The sequence below is a fragment of the Mytilus galloprovincialis genome, chromosome 11 (genome assembly GCF_965363235.1).
Source record: "Mytilus galloprovincialis chromosome 11, xbMytGall1.hap1.1, whole genome shotgun sequence".
Classification (NCBI taxonomy): Eukaryota; Metazoa; Mollusca; class Bivalvia; order Mytilida; family Mytilidae; genus Mytilus; species Mytilus galloprovincialis.
Window position 1 is genome coordinate 41,919,714 of NC_134848.1, and position 18,254 is coordinate 41,937,967.

At 31.2% G+C, this 18,254-nt stretch overlaps 1 protein-coding gene across 1 annotated transcript in view; it reads left to right on the forward strand.

Moving 5' to 3' along the window:
- Positions 1-14,574, forward strand: part of LOC143050755 (caspase-1-A-like) — a 53,997-nt gene extending 39,423 nt beyond the window's left edge. The window contains exons 3-9 of the mRNA XM_076223874.1: positions 5,884-5,930; positions 7,174-7,197; positions 8,985-9,044; positions 10,030-10,098; positions 10,613-10,912; positions 13,422-13,593; positions 13,982-14,574. Coding sequence (XP_076079989.1) covers positions 5,884-5,930; positions 7,174-7,197; positions 8,985-9,044; positions 10,030-10,098; positions 10,613-10,912; positions 13,422-13,593; positions 13,982-14,105 — 796 coding nt within the window. The 3' untranslated portion in view covers positions 14,106-14,574. The remainder of the gene's footprint in view (positions 1-5,883; positions 5,931-7,173; positions 7,198-8,984; positions 9,045-10,029; positions 10,099-10,612; positions 10,913-13,421; positions 13,594-13,981) is intronic.
- Positions 14,575-18,254: the final 3,680 nt, after the last annotated feature.

Genomic DNA, 18,254 nt, shown 5'->3' on the forward strand with positions numbered 1-18,254 from the left:
GATATCATTTCGATTTTAAAAATATCATAAAAAAGGAGATGCGGAATTATTTCAAACTTCCCCCCAGCATTTAAAAAAAGTGAATGTGTGCAATTTTAGACAACCGTACGGCTTTCAACAATGATAAAAAACATATACTTTAAAAGCTGTAAATAATGAAAACAATTCAATTTAGAAAACTAACGGTCTGAATGATTTATATCAAAGCAATTTCGAAAACAAATATAACAGACATAAACCATTGAAAAAAAAACAGAATAGTGGTGCAACAGCACAACATAAAAACATAACGCCAAAATATGTCGTTTACGATTCACCCATGGTGTAATACTCATAAATGTGTTGAAAAGTATCTAACAGAGTCCGAACTATAATACTCTCAAAACAATTGGCTATACTTCTTTATTTTGTTTATTGTGGAAGACGGAATAATGCTCTTATATGTCGTTTGGATTTCTATGTCGTTGGGTACATTGTTATTGAAAATTTATGGAACGTATGTATAAATATTTGAAAATTAAGTTGCCATAAGAACCTTAAAAACATGTTTATGTATAAATGTAAATGAAGTCCTGTTATTTACTATTCATTGATATTTAGCATCTAATAAAGACATTCAATCAGACGTGGTTTTGGAAATACATATGAAGGCCGAGAAAAGTATCTAAATATTGAATGTCGATTTTTGAATGTGACGTCAGATTTTGACATCGATTTGATGACGGACGTCGATTTGAGGAACAGACATCGATAAGATGCCAGACGTCGATCTGAGTCTAACATATATATTTGGAAATTTAGTTATTTTATATCATGTAATATAGTAAATGGTAAGAAAATATGTTTTTTATCGAAAAACTGGAGAATATATTTGATTTTTAGAATACAACAAATTTAAAAAAAAAATCATTTGCAAACTCTTTTTATGAAATATATTTGATTGTATATACGTAGTCTATGTTAATGGGTCTGTATATAAAACATGATATTATATGCTAAATATTCACATACAAAGAAAAACCTGTTGATATCATATCGTTTTAATGTATCAGATAATATTCTCAGAATCCCTTTGATTAGTATCGTTTTCAAAACTTTAACCTTTTCCGAGTTAGCCTATCAAAAAAGCAGCCAACAACGTATGACATGCGTTTTTTGTTGATTGGTTCTCAAAAACCTTTTTCGGGGAAACATTCCGTCACGTGTTTTTTATATATATATAAAATGGATAGATATTTAATTAAGTCTACAATTCTTCACCATGTATACAGTAAATATGTTGTAAGTATTTTTGATTTAAATATTTGTCCAATCAACAACAGTTTGTGCTTAACTAAATTTTTGAAGTAATTTAAAATCTCACATGCATAATCAATTGATCATAATAATCTAGGTTATTTTTTTTTACATTGTGGACAAACAAACCATTTGTCTTTGCTTTCTTTCTCGTATTTCTGAGAAAATTACAGTTTTCATCATTTAAAGCAGCTATTAAATAACCTTTTTGTCGCTGTTTGATAAAGGCATGACGTGTCATACAAAAGTAAATTGTGAAAAAGAACGAATTTTTAGTATTTAAGCAGTTTAGGAAGCAGTTGCGGAAAAATAAGTTAAGTTGTGTAAAAGAAGGACGACATCTGGCATTTATTTTTAATGTGTTTGCTTTGCAAAACAATATATTCGAACACATGGCCTGTAATGACATATTTATATAGAATATGACTTTGACCTTGATAAGCATTTTATCTTGTTTTGGTTGAACTATGTGCATGTATTTCATTTGTTTCATTTAACATAAAATCGAAAGATGACTTCGTATTTCCGTCAACTGTGATCGTAATTCTAAGTCTTATCCTAAGTATATAAATGATTTCCGTAAATGTCTATTGATAAATTGACAATTATTACAAACACAACAAAGTAATATATAACTAAATGGACAATGATTTGGAAGAATATTAATTAGTTCCACACCTTTTTAAGGTGTTTAAATTTTCTGTGGATAACAAAATCTGACCATTTTTATTTTGCGCTTTTTCTCTTTTTTTTTTTTTTGCGAGATGTCGTGTAGATATTTAGTATAATTATCGAATAGTGGACACGCTTCTGTTTAATATGATACTTTTCTTGTAAGAGTTATCTCTCCAAACACTGTTTTCCATGTCGCATACGTTTAAGAAACCGACACCTTTTTTTATCAAATTTCTCGCTATATCTTTAGAATTATGAGACTGGTTTGTCCGGAGCGCTTCAGAGACTGCATCTAAGAGTGTTTCGCCCAGTGTATATTTTATTAAAATAACATGTATTTGTTATTTCTGTAACTGGTAAATCATAAGTTTTAGGATTTGTACAAGATTTGACAAATTTAACATAAACTTTGATTGAAAGGATGCATTGACATTTATTTTGGAGTTATCTCCCCTTTAATATGTAATATTTAATTCAAGTATGATGACAAAGCATAACTTGACTGTCCCTCTGGTAACTTTTGTCCCCCTTTTATTTACAATATAAGTAAAACAAAATGTCGTTTGATGAGAGGGCCTTGGTTTATGAAAGTCATATGCGAATGTCACGATCTTGGTTTATAAATTTGCTTAAAATTCTTATTTATACATGATATCGCCAATACGATTATGTGCATTGCATTGCAATCCATATGACATTACAAACAACTGGAAGTGAGTTTGTATAAACCAGAAAAAGCTATATCCCTGTACTTAGATACTGTCAAAATATATACAACCATATATCTTCGAAATCGGTATCCAGTTATAATACCGTGCTTCGTTTGGTCTGGGTTTTTTTTATGTTACTTTATCTTCTGTCCGATGTTGATCTGAGGAACTTGTGTTGTAATATTTAGTTATTGAATGGGAAAGGAGTAGGTCCAGTAAGACCCCTTTTTGGCCCCAAAATAAAGCAGTTTTACAAAAATTGTTAAAATATAAATTTATAGTTATTTATTGAACAGTAGAATGCTTGTGGTACATACATGTTGGCTGTTTTTGACAATACAACGCACATATATCGGGTACTAACACCATAAACGCTGAAATCTTTACAATTCTAGCATTTTAGTTAAATTTTAGACGGTTTTCATGTAAAACAAAAGTGGCCGCATTCGTGTTCATCCTTTATATTGAAATGTAAGTTGTTTTTTATGATAATACATAACATAAATAAAGGTTGAGGATGAACACGGATGCAGCCAGCCACTTCAAAAATGACATCGTGTGGCATATTTGGTAAAATTGTCATTTTTTTAGCTTGAATCAGATCGTTTTTAATGACTTAAGCAGTTGAAATCTTTCACAGCAACTAATTGATTCAAATGAAATAGAGACTTAAGTGTTTAAACAGTGGTCAATATTTTCCGTCAGATGAACCTGAAATGTGAGGCCAAAATCGATCCTTACAGGACCTTCTCCTTTCATATTTTGTATGTGCCTACCGTAAGTCAGGAGTCTGTTCTTGTTCGTTCATTATTTGTTATTTAACTCAGATTATTATACTTTTCTCGTTTGAATAGTTTTGCATTTGTCCTTGAGTAGCCTTTTGGAGCTTAGTAATGTCATACGGAGTTTAATCATAGATTTGTTTAACTGAACGATGCATATATGAGAGTGTACAACATCTTAGTATTTTTGAATAAACAGGATTTTTTTTAAAAAAAACTGTACATTTTAGCTTGCATGTAGAACTACGTGTCATTTTATAAATCAAGGAAATAAAGGGATAACGGAAATGCCACACCATATGTATCACTTTCATAACAAGGATCTGAGTTTGATATACATTCAGTAAGATGAATGTGTCATGCACATAGGTAAAGCTGTTAATAATATGCATAGTTCTTAGAATATACATATACAGTCCGCCAAAAGTTAAGCACCACCTATTTGTATTGCATCGATATTTTTCCAATTAAAAAAATCAATTATTCCTCGAAAAAAAAAATCAAGTTGCAATTTTGCTAGCATATACCATTAACAAACAACAAAACTAATTTTGGTCAATTATGACAGTTCTATGCATTTCGGATTTACGTTCATAGAAATAGTGTAAATTACAAAAATCAGAAACGGAAATTTAGTTTCACTGTGATTTATTTTTTTTACAACAATTAATCACCCAATATCATTTATATTTTCTACAAATAATATTTGTTATGTTTGACAAATCTAATGTCAATATTTGAGTCATAAGCAGGTGTAACAACCTTTCTTCCGGTACAGTTATAAACCCGACGTATCATACTCGTTACAAGCCTTCACAATTTTAGTTGAGAAAATCTAAGCCATCCATCAACAATTGCCACTTCTAAGCTAATGCGACAGAAGTTTGTGAAGATGGGTCTCTGCGATTGAGATTTCAGCCAATGGCATCCCAGACATGATCGATAGGGTTTATGTATGGATACAATGAAGGCCAAACTACAGAGTCAATGGTCTTTTGCTCTTTGGACTCGGTTACAATCCCTTTCATGGGAAGTATAGCTTTGTTGTCCATGTACAAGGGTCGGGACCATATTGACGCAAGAGGGGGATTATCAAGCTGAGGAACTAAAATGATTTTATGCACCAAATCTCTGTATGTCTGTCCGTTTATGTTACACTACAGAATATGCATAGCCAGCCTACAACATTATAAGCAGCAAAACCCGTACCGTAACACCACCAGGACCGGCTGCAAGCGTGGTGGTCATAGACCGTTATATTTCGCCGCGAAATTCATATTTGTATATAGTTCAAGGTGTCGAAATGCACAAACTCTCGTTGTGGTACATGTGCATACATATATAGCGTAACCGAGCTCAAGACAAAATGTGGACAATTGATAAATGCCAATACAAACATGGCGTGTAAAAGTGAAAATTGCGGCTGCAAAAAAAGTCACATCGGACACACCGGTAATAGTTAAGTGGAAAGAACACACCTTTATCGACAACACATCCGACAGCTGCAATATAGGAAAATCCATCTTAGCAAACATTCATATCGTTAAGGTAGAGGGCTTTTTAAAATTTGCCCGTTCTATAAAATTGATGTAGAACATGACATTAAAAGATCCATAAACGTGATAAAGGAACAATATTTTATAACCAAATTCAAGCCAAAACTAAATACGCATTAGACTTTCAAATAGCGTTACAATAAACTTTCCGTATTTTACTTTATAACATTTTTCTCCCTTTTGTAATGTTTTGTGACGTTACGTACCTAATTATAAGTTCATAGTTACGATTTTGCAAGCTGAAATCATAACTTCGTAAATTGTACAGACGGCATCACGATTTGGTTCCTCGTTATGGGATATTTGTTATATAGAGATATCGGATATATTTTTTATGTCGTAACTTCCCGTTCCATTTTCACCAATGTGATCTACCGAATTTGACTTTAATTTTTATTGCTGATATTTTTACCGATTGTTTCTGTTTGTCTTGTTCAAGCATCATTATCAACATCATTTAATTTGACGCGAATGGCATACAATGTAGAGGTTTAGCGCTTTAAAGTCAGGCTAAATCCACCATTTTCTACATTTGAAAATGCCTGTACCAAGTCAGGAATACGACAGCTATTTTCCATTCTTTTATTAATGTATTTTGTCATTTGATTTTGCAATGTGATAAGGGACTCTCCGATATGATATTCCTCTGAATTCAGTATTTTTGTGGTTTTACTTTTTTTCAATTATTACAGTTTAATCAAAGACAAGCTTGTATGTATGTAAACATGTTCCAAATTTGGTGGAAGTACGCACTTTTTTTTAAAAATCATCTAAGAAATCAAATTAATAATTCAGTACACAATACTTAAAAATATATTATTTTTTAAAAGGTATAAATGTTCAATTTGTTCCGTTCATTTTTAGATCAGGACGTACTTCTAATAGTGAAGATGAGAGTGAAGACGAAGCAAGTAAGAACATTCGTATATGTACACAGTTTTGACAATGAAAGATACACATCTCAATTCTGGCTTGTTGGCTCCATAGAAGAAGAAAAATAAGGAAACACTCATATATCAACTTTCATGTATTAAATAATGTGATATAATGTAAAAACATTTATTGTCCTTTCCGAGATTTAATACTTTTGCTTTACACAGACACTATATCTGAAAGGTTTTGTATAATTTAAAGAAAACGTTCCAAATAAAGGTGACATTAAGATCATCCCTTCGGAAATTTTATGGACGCCATCACGAGTTGGTTATCCGTTATGGAATAACCGTTTCACAAATTGTATCGGACATTCCCTTTCATGAATATGATCTACTGAATTAGACTATTAATCAGATTTGTTATAGCATGACCAACACAACTGGTGCCACATGTGGAGCAGGATCTGCTTACCCTTCGGGATTACCTGAGATCAACCTTAGTTTTAGTGGGGTTTGTGTTGCGTATTCTTTATTTTCTTTGTTTTGTCATGTGTACTATTGTTTGTCTGTTTGTCTCTTTCATTTTTAACAGTCCTTTAATTGTTCTTAAATTTATGAGTTTAACTGTTCCTCTGGTATCATTTGTCCCCGTTTTTAAGATATTTACCCTTCGGTAGTCTTAATTATTAAACTTAGATATTATCCATGTTAACTCACCGATCATTTGAAAAATTATATCAATGTATCACTGATGAGTGTTTTGCATTATTCTTATCTTGCTGATATGATGAGTGATTGTTTTTAAAGATAACAAGGTATTTGTATACTGCGATTGATTATGTTATGGATACATAATACCAAACCTTAATATGAATTCATTTACGGTATCAAACAATGAAGGTTCTTAAAATGTTCAATACTTCTTTTTTGTAGTTTATTTATTATTAAAGTAAATATTGTTTTTTTTTAAGTTTTTTTTTTATTCACCCTTCTTATGCGTATTCTTCATTGATACATGAAAGATAAAACCATATGTGTGAATAACACTATTCTTGTTAACATTTGTTCCAAGGCGACAATACTGCTCTCAAGTATTTCAAGGCTTTCATTTTTCTTGAGCATTTTTTATACTTTAAATGAAATCAAATTTGGCATATTTTAGCTGTTTTTGATGGACATCTTAATTTTTAGTGTCCCTCTGGATTTTTTTTTTTTAAATATCCAGTTTTCCTTAAATTGTTGTACATGATTTTTTTTACATTTATTTTATATATTTTAGGCGAAGCTGAACGCATTGCGAGAAGTAAGTTTATATATGAGTTCTGAGGTATATTTCGTATTTGCTTAATTAAATTAACGGTACCAATTTTCTTGCACCAGATGCGCATTTCGACAATATATGTCTCTTCAGTGATGCTCGTGGCCAAAATATTTGAAATCCAAAGCTTATATAAAAGATGAAGAGCTGTAATCCAAAAGGTCCAAAAAGTATAGCCAAATCTGTGAAAGGAATCAGAGCTTTGCAAGAGGGAGATATCTTCCTTAATTTAAAATAAATTCTATCATTTTGTAACAGCAAATTTTAATAACACAAAAATCCGTATTTTCATGCCAGTACCGAAGTACTGGCTACTGGGGTGGTGATACCCTCGGGGACTAATAGTCCACCAGCAGAGGCATCGACCCAGTGGTAGTAATTAAATTAACATGTTCTTGATGTCTATATATGCATGTATGCCTTGTTCTCTGCTATGAAAACTACTCAAGAATATAACAATCATACACGTATTTGGGAATGTTTCAAAGATGTATCTATATCGGAAGTCTAACAAACTGTTTTTCAACTAAACTACTTGTGAACATCTAATCAATGATTTTCTTATTCGAATGATATTGTATTACAAAAAGCATACACACAATAACATATATGACAAGAAGCACATTTAATATAGATGTATGTTTTCAAACATAAATGTTGTTAAGGCCATTATTTTACTTTGGCAAAATAATGCATCGGTATGCATCAACCTTCTACTATCACACTTTTTTTGTTTTTGTAAATGTTTTACATTGTTATAAATTAAATATCAGAATTTTTCTTTAAATCGGTGAACATAAATTTGACAGATAGTGTCGCTTTAATATTTAGGCAGTTTCATTTGTGTGGCCATTTTCATATTTGACAAAACACAAATAAAATGTGACATTTGATGACACATGTTGTAGATTTTAAAATTTGACACAACTTTGTTTTGAGTTTTGACCCTCACTGCTCTTCAACTTAGTACTTGTTTGGCTTTAAAATATTTTGATATGAGTGTCACTGAAGAGTCTTATGTGGACGAAACGCGCGTCTGGCGTACTAAATTATAATCCTGGTACCTTTGATAACTATTTTATATCTAAGTTTGAATTTAAGCGTGTTAAATGACTAAATCATTCCGAATCCAATTTAAATTGTCCTTGGTGTTTGATATTTTACATCAAAGTACGAGTCAAAAATTGTAATGAGCATTTCAGTCAGATAATGTTAAAATTTAGACGTTTAAGTATGGTGTAGATAAGGGTTAAGTACAAACCTCGAAATACAGAATTGTTGAGATAGGATCAAGTTTTTTGTGTGTGTTTCAAGTGAAGTTCTGACATTTTCAGATTTATTGAGTAATCTTGATATAGACTGACTATCGATTAAGAATGAACACTGATTTGAAGAAACAATATGAACATATGCAAACTTAATTGACAGGGGGGATGCTGGGTTTCTGATACACTACCTTTATTTCATAATTTAGATTTATAAACGTATACCTTTTCATATGAATTGCGTAGGTAAAAAGTAAACGTTTCCAATATAGGTTTGGTTTTGAGGAAAGACTTGAAAAAGTGTATTTACAGCTACCACTCATTTACTTGCCCACTTATTCACATATTATTAAGCCGGGAAAAGTGACCTATCTCAGCGATACTGCCTGTCTTCTTGTAAATGAAAGCAGCCACGCTGAGTGATTAACATTTGAAAGAAATACAGAATATAAAAAAACAAATAAAAGAAAAACAGAAAAAGCATTATGTCGTCTTTTCTCTTTTCAGAATCTAGACGTCCACTAAGGTCGTACCCAGTATCTCAAAATACGTATAGTGGAAAAAAAGGTATGCGTTTACAACAACATGTCAAATTCCCAGACTCATACAGTATGTCTTTTGATTCCACAAGTGTTTTTGAAAACAGTATATAATAGTTCGAATGATAAAGCGACCATGAACCAATGAAATGAAACAGTCCATTAGCATTTAAAGTGATATATAATATTAATATTTATTTTGTGAAACAATCTTTACCCAATCTACAAGTCCCGAGAACTGTTCAGTGACGAAATATCGAAACAATTTGGTTAGCATCAATTAATAGGTTGAATATATTCTACACTATTTATAAAGCAAGGGTATTACCGAAATCTTTAAAATATAATGCATAATGAACATTAACCAAAAAAGGGATAACCGATATTTTAAGTGGTCGGTACAATTTACAACGAACAACAGCTGTACCATCAATCAAGAGGCACGTATTTGAATATCAGAATAATTCCATGTGCATATTATTTTGTTTTTTTTATGTAAATGTCTGTAAATGAAGGTTTAATTATGTGTCAATTGTTAAGATAAACTAATAACTTTGTTACTCGAATTAGGAATACTAGTTTTTTTCAAATGCCGTTTCAACAGCATACTCATGAAACAATATTTAAATGTTTACCTTTGACTGTCACGCTTAACCAGATCAGCTAGTGTATGTCTTAATAAGTCGTTTCATAAATCACATCTTCTGTCTTTCGGAAATACCTCAAGTAACATATTGCTTGCTTCAACAATGCATAATGAACTATACGGATGCAACTAAACAATTTTAAATTTCTGACACTTACGCAAAACCTGATCTATTCCAAATGCCACAAATGCTGCCCAACGATATTTGAAAGTAGTACTATGAGTTTGTTCAAATAAGTGTCATATTTGGCTTTTAATATTTAACTTGCTCATTAACGATGTGATATCTCGTTGCTTACACCTACTTATATTTTGTCCATAGGTGATAGTTATATTGCTATTTGTCATATTTTCTACTATTTTAAAGGATGGGTGCTTATTATAAAAAACACTGATTTTGGATCTAGTAGGAGTTTGCCAGAGGGAGAGGAAATTGGTATGTAAACATAAACAGTAAAGTACTGTCTAATACCACAAATACAACTGGAAAAAGCTGTTATCGTTTTGTGTATGTTTAATGTCAGCGTCTATCAATGACGGCATGTTTGGCCTAAATTGCAAACTCTGAAAAAAGAAATACTATTTACTTTTGTGAATTATTCTATGTCATATTATAAGGAACAGAAAGCAAACCAGCAATATGTTAGAATGAAAAAAATCTACTTTTTTTGTATTGCTATTATAGTCAGCCACAGCTTACAAATTGACATTTAGGCTGTTCATTGATAAATGTTCCTAACCGTAACACTGAACTAACTAATCCGAATGAGTATTTTATTTGGGTATGAACATTTATTCATAGCTTTTCAAATCACTCTAAACAACATGAACAAGGCAAACCTGCTTCATGATATCATTATGACATTATTGCAAGATATTAAGATATCAGCAATCAAGGAGAAAGATAAACAAATAATAAATGTAGATACAATTACTATTTATGTTCACAGAAACTCTGGATAACATTTTCGAAGAGTATAATTACCATGTCAGAGTTAAAAAGAATGTTACAGCTACTGCTCTGATGAGACATGTTAAACACTACGCAGAGAAACCAGATTCCAGATGTTTTGTGTGCATCATAAGTAGTCACGGCAATTTGTCATCAATTGAATGCGTTAAAAGGAAGAAGAGGAACAGACATCGAGGGGATGAAACATCTGTTCAGATAAACGACATATTTGCAGCGGTAAATACACAACAGTTAAGAAACGTCCCAAAAGTGTTCCTCATTGATGCATGTCGCTCAGGTAAATATTAATTCGAAATTAATCAATTTTATATGTTTGACTACATTTGTTGTTGTTTTGAGTTTCAAAAACTTTTGATTAACGTAATATTGAACTGCAAATAAACAGTCTTAAATAACACACGTTTAATTTATACACACACTTGCAGACATTTTTTTTTTTATTTGCTTTATAGCTATCACAAAAAATGACACAGAAAAGAACAATAACAGTGTACTTAACACTGCATACAATAATGAAGAATAAGGTAAAGTCAACCAAAACCCCGAGGTTAATAAAAAGTGTCAAGGAACATAACATGTCATCTGTTCTCAAAATTTGAATGTGAATGTCGTCCAGTTTGTTTGCTTCTTTGTCATGATTGAAAACAAATAAAGCCCACAAACTACAAAAGCTTAACTAAGTTGTCCGGAATATAAATGCAACACTTATGACACTCATTGCAAGTTAGAATTCAGTACTCTAATAACCAAAGACAAGGGAATGCTATAGTTTGTACACCAAGTTGATCATTTAATAATATAGATGGCACAATTCAAATTGACCGTTGAATTCTTTCCGCCCGTTTGTCTTTGGAAGATATGCAAGTAAGCAGCCATGTGCAGTTTAAACAAAAAAATATAGTTTGATAACTGGTGTAAAGGCTTACCACTCTCTATGCATGATAACTCCTTGACAAGTTACTGCAGTTTGACAGATCCTTGTTGTCCTGGTGCAGTTTAAATTCACCCGAACCTTATCTCGGATGGCTCTATTACAATACATGTTAAGTGTATGTATCGCTTACTTGATCTCGTCATGGACATGCACGAACATTTTTAAACTGGATGTTAAACAATTGACAACTGAGTTATGAATTATTTACAAAACAAAAATGTACTACGATATATGTATAGATATGCGGTGAATATAAGAATGCAGTGCACAAAGTTCTGGCTGTTCATACTCTCTGGGGATAGAATATCCACTTTTGCATGTATCAAACCATTTATTTTACACTGCAAAAATGCCTGGCTTGTATGACTGAATTAAGTCAGGTATATGATAGTTGTTTTCCACGAAATGCCTTGGTTTGGCAACGTATATTTATTCCTTACGATAATTCTTCCTGGGGGAATCGATATTATTATAATATGTGTTCTTCGGAAATTCTGTCATGGACTATTTTTCCCATCTGTATTATATTTGTTCCACTGACATATTGAACATAGCTTATATGTTGATAAGTGTAATTATGATATAATTTGAAAAGTGTTAATTAGTTAGAAATATTTACCTGTACACAACAACTGAATGTACAAAAAAAAATGTTAAAACTGATGTGAAAAATATCATGCCATTATTTGTGGATAATTTGAAATGATTAGTTAATGTCTACAACGTTGGAAACAGGTATTACCCATATTCACGATATTTGAATTATTTCTGCTATAGTTATATCATCCTAATTTACCATTCCGGCATTCGTTATAGATACATAACAAATAACACTATCGAAATTAATTAATATTTAAAACTAAATTTTAAAATGTGTACCAAATTTACCCAAGTCCATTACTTCACGGAAAATAAAATATACGTTTCAAGTACATGCAAAATAAATTGTACAAACTGTTTAAATGATAATTCGTGTTACCACGTAAATACCAACGACTTCCACGAAACATAAACCAGGAAAGTTACCATCCTAGTGCATTTTAAAAAGTATAATAAGATACTTATCTGTGTAATGTAGTAATTCATACTAAAATGTAATAGTATTGCCAAATTAACTTTTAAACATACAGTAAGCTTGTTTTTATTTAACTTACGTTACCTGTTCATTATTGACACTTATTATCAATCAAATTGATTAATAGATAAATGATGCAAGTAGTTATATACGAAATGAAGTAGGTTATTTTCTTTTTACCATGATTCTATTAAAAAAAAATAACTTAATTAAAATAACCGACATATTAAAGATACAAAAATTATAATTTGTAGAGCCTAAGTTACATACCGAAAATACTGTAAATATGTCAATCAAAGTTTTAAACAAATCTTTTTTAAAAATTGTATTCATTTTTCAAATTTTCATTAGAAAATTGTGTCAAAAGCTGAAGAAAAGGGCTTTACAAATACTTGCAATTCTTCAAAGTTCAACAGGTAATGAGTATGATTTATCCAGCATTGTTCGTGTCGAAGAATGTTCTATGTTTAATACAGAAATTGACTGTAAAAAAGTCACAAACAGCTGTTTCTACAACTACATTTAAGGATAAGTATATTAACTTAATCGGGATAGTGTTACTATTTCTTTTATTTTATTTTTTTTCAGTACAAGAACTTTATTACATTACGTGCGAACATCTTATATTGAAGCAATAAAAATCTCTTTTTAGGGAACTGTAAACATTCTCAAATATGACATGTTTTATGTATATCTCTATTTATTAAAACTGGTAGAAATTGTATCATATATGATAAACAATACACTCATATATTCTTCAATCGCTTCGCACTTCAGGCCATTACTCGGCACCACCGTCCCTTCCAGATGGAAATTTCATAATGGGAATGTCATGTCTTGATAAGACAGTAAGCTGGGCAAATAATCGAATAGGCGATTTTTACCTGCATCACGTTGCAGAAGTTTTCAAGGAAAGTTTACCTCTTGGCAGACAGGGCGGTGGTTATGTGTAAGTATAGTCATTAAGATTAATGCATTATTATCAATAGCTTAACTAAGTCATCACTGCACGTCTGGAATCATGTGTCAATAAGAAATAAAACAGTTTAATCGAGATATGAGACCAAACAGATGTTTTATTTTTTGTATTGGTTATATAGCTGTTCAACTTTTCTTTAATGTTACATTGGTGCCATCAAATAATCGACCTCATGCATTTTCATGAAGGTAAATCCATAAAAGCGCACCTAACGCTACCACTGTATACGGTGTTGTTTTAATTTGATGAACACAATTGATATGGCATTTAGTGGGGTTATTTCCTGTCAGGTTTAAATATAATTTTATAAAGATGTATTGCTTTTGTTTTTCTTATGTTATGCATTTTATTTTTTTAGTCGTGACATTGACTACCTATTGAAGAAAGTGAGCAGAGATTTGAGTGAATATTCTTCAAACCAAGGATGTCAACAACAGTCTATCACTTGGAACACACTACATCATCAACTCTTTATTCAGTGAGGTGATTAATATTAGTTCAACCTTCCTTGGCTGAATTTGAGAATGAATGACACATACAGAAGCAGTTATTATGCGTATTAAGCTTTTCTCAAATATACATTCGTATTTGTATATGTATCTAGTACTTGTTTATGTTCGTAATAATAATCATTTTTACTTCTTGCTAATAATTCGGAGGAGATAGAGCCATATCGGTTCTCGAAGTAGCACTTTCTCTAACTATGCAGTTGTATTTCTAACATGTATCTGATTAAGTTATTTGCAAATACCAAATACAAATATTAACACGCCTTGAATGGTTTTATTTATATTTTCCAAATATCAATTTCTATTGTTAACCAATTGTTGTTTTAATGATCACACTTCATCAAAGCGGTTTATCAGAATGTGACTTTTTAACCAGACATTATTTTCTTTGTTAAAAAAAAACATTTTGAAAATCAATTAAACAGGTAATTGTTATATCCTATACTGTGTTTTTTTTTTCTTAAACTGGTTATTGTCTTATGACTATCATCTTATATTAAACCTATTCGCCAAAGTATTTAAATAAAATTATTTAATTTAGGAAAACCCAACTGTGTTTGTATTAAACCTTTGGTAACAAAGCATATTTTATGAGCATGTTGTTCTTATCAAATGCGCATTGCAGCATTTATGTAAGATTTCAAATAATTGGGAATGCAACCTGCTCAAGAATGTAAGAATATACGCAATTAGGATAGGCAGTTAGAAGGAAACACCCTTAAATTCTGCAATTGAAAAAATTATAAATTTATACTACAGAAAGGAACAAATAATTAAAATAAATACATGAAACAAGTAACAGTAAAAACCCGTGTTAAAGACAGTACTTTGACCTATAATGGTTTACTTAAATAAATGGTGACTTGGATGGAGAGTTGTGTCATCGCCACACATACCACATCTTCTTATATCTATGAACATGATGAATATATCGCAAAAAAGAGAGTCTAATTGAATCGTTAGAGTCTAAAAATTTCAAACCCGTAATACGGTATTAGTAAATGTCAATTAAACGAGGATTAATTCAAAGTAATATACTTAAATTCATGCATGCTTTCCATATCATTGTTTTATTTTTCATTCAGACTTATAAAGTATACTTTATTAAATGAAGAACTTTAACAAATTGTAAACGTTTAAATAATGGTTACCATTGGTGTCAATTTCCAATTTGTAAGTAGTAGTTTAATGGAAATAATACCAGCTAGATAGGTAGAGTACAGCTATAATATAGATTTATGTATGCCTATTCTAAAAAAAAAGGAATTGCCTCATTGTTAACTAGGTCAACACGAGGCGGTAGTATAAATTTAAAAAAAAACAGAAAATCAACTAAGAAATAACATGAAGAAGTAATGTTATTGCATTTAAGGGTGAAGAAGCCAGATGGATGACGAATTTAAATTTGACCACAAAATTTAATTGGGTTTTATATAAATAGTTTCAATTTCTGAGGAAGGATAGAATAGTTCGGTTTGGTAAACCAATGTACAGTGTTAGTCTTTTTTATCTTCGAAATGAACGTTGAAATATATCAATTCCAACAATATCACACAAAGGAAGCGTAATATGTTACTTAAAATCAACTCTGTACACGATTCATGCTTATATTGATATCGCTATAATTTTATAATGTTTTTGTTCTCCATTAAAGACTTTTTAATCGAACATATCAATCCAAAACAAGTTACTTGTTATACTATCTTAAGTTTTATGTTCTATATTATGAATTTTCAAAAAAGTGTATTACATTCTGGATTTATATATTGCGTAAGTCTTTTAAAAAGTAATTATGTATGTGTCCGTAATTTATAGTGTTCTTCATAATAATAAATATACTACAAAATTAATATTTTATGTTTGATACTAATGAAGAAAACTATATCCACAAATGTTTCTTAATTTATAATATAAAACCAATATCACAACGTGCAGATTTTGCGCATCTTATCATTAATAAGTGTGATGTTTGGGTTTTGTTAATTATCGAATTCCGGTCCGTATGTTGACCTATGACTGTTAACTGTCTTGTCTACGCCATTTGATGAAGAAAAGTTGGCTTATAGGCAAGTACGTATGCACACCTCTCCTTTCAAAATCCTAGATCCTAGGTTTCCGTCTGTCATTTGTCCATTGTCTTTTTTTCTTATCTCATTTTGCATACATGTAGTTAAGCCACTGCTGGAACATTTATCTACCTTCTGCTATCATGTGGAATGCCACTATAATCATAAATAGCATTGTTTGACATACATTGTTGAAAAATTTTCAATTCATTAGTTATCCTTAGGTCGTAATTTTGATTGTTCTGATATGATGCTTAATAACGGAGGATAATGCTTCGATATTTTAAAAAAATACAGTCGCATAGAAAGGAATGACTAAAATTTGTAATTTTGCACAAGTTAGATCTCCCGTGATACACTGTATAACGATGAGGAATTACTATCAAATGTCATATCCAGCTAGAGAATTATTTTTCCTTCCGGTAAGGCACTAATCCTTATTTGGGACTTCTTTTTGAAATGCTGTTTCCTCAATGATCTTCAAGTTTGTGCTTGTGTTGCTTTAAATCATTCTGATCTGAGCGTCATTGATGAATTCTATGTAGACAAAACGCGATTTTAGCGTATCAAATTATAAGCTTAGTACCTTTGATTATTATTATGATTTTTTTAAAAGGCATTTCCGTGATTTCCATTTTTGCAGCGGACAACAAGAATTCTAGGACATTCCAAGTTAAGCCTCATGATCAAAACAACAATCGTGTCCGAATAAAAGTGAAAAAACACAAATACCGATTTTTAACGGAAAGATCGTAAGCAAATAGCAAAATTGAAAGCTCACACACATCAACAATTGTAAACAAAAAACTGTCATAGTATAACTGTCTTGATACAGGCCTTTTTTTTTAAAGTTGAACTCGTGGATTAATCAGGTCTTTAAGCAAGACAAACCCCGCACTTGTATAAATAAAGGCAACAGTAGTATACCGCTGTTCAAAACTCATAAATCCATGGACAAAAAACAAAATCGAGGTAACAAACTAAAACCGAGGGAAACGCATTAAATATGAGAGGAGAAAATCGACACAACACCGAAACGCAACTCACACAGAAACAGACCAAGCAGCAGACAAAACCCCACGAGAATAACAAATATAACATCAAGACCAAACACATGAATTTGGGAAAGACAAGTACCGTGCCACGTTTTATCTTAATATTTCAAAAAATAAGAGAAAACAAACGACACAACGTTAAAATGCAACACACACAGAAACGAACAATAATATAACAACGGCCATCTTCCTGACTTGAAACAGGACATTTTTAAAGGGGAATAAAAATGGTGGGTTGGATTTGGTTTTGTGGCATGCCAAACCTCGCACTTTAATGGCAAAGTTAAATATAACTTTTAAATGACAACATAAAATTACAGGACTAAAATAGGAGAACATCTAAGACAAAAAAACACATGATTAATAGATAACAATAAGCATGAGGTTTAAAATTCAATACACCAAAAACGCGGCTCGTACGCACAAGACTCACTAGTGACGCCCAGATATAAAGGATCGAAAGTGAAAAAAGTACAAAGTTGTACAGCACTGAAGATCAAAAGTTGAAAAAAGTTTGTGCCAAATACGGCGTTGTTTTCATGTATGGGATGAGAACATCCTTATTATTTAGAACAATTAATGCTATTGCAAACAGTAAATTTTATCAAATGAATATGAAAGAGATATACATAATGAAACTAAAGTATTAACTAATTACAGAAAACTAAACCCGAATACATAATGCTAAGACCAATACAGAATAGACACACTCAAAAACTCGGATAAAATTACTTTAAAATGACATCGATGTGTGAACAGAGCAAAAAGACGAAACAGGTAAACAAAAACAAAATAAGGGTGCCGAAGTCAACATTTTGTATTAATCATGTGTATCTTAATCACTATATAAACAAAAATAAATAAAAAGGAATACAGGCCAACTTACAATGATACAGAGCTCCGAGAAAAAATTCTTAACAAAAAGCCTCTAAGCAAATGGCAAAAATCAAAAGTTCAAACACATCAACGAATCAAAACCTGAATGTAATTGTTGTTCCTTT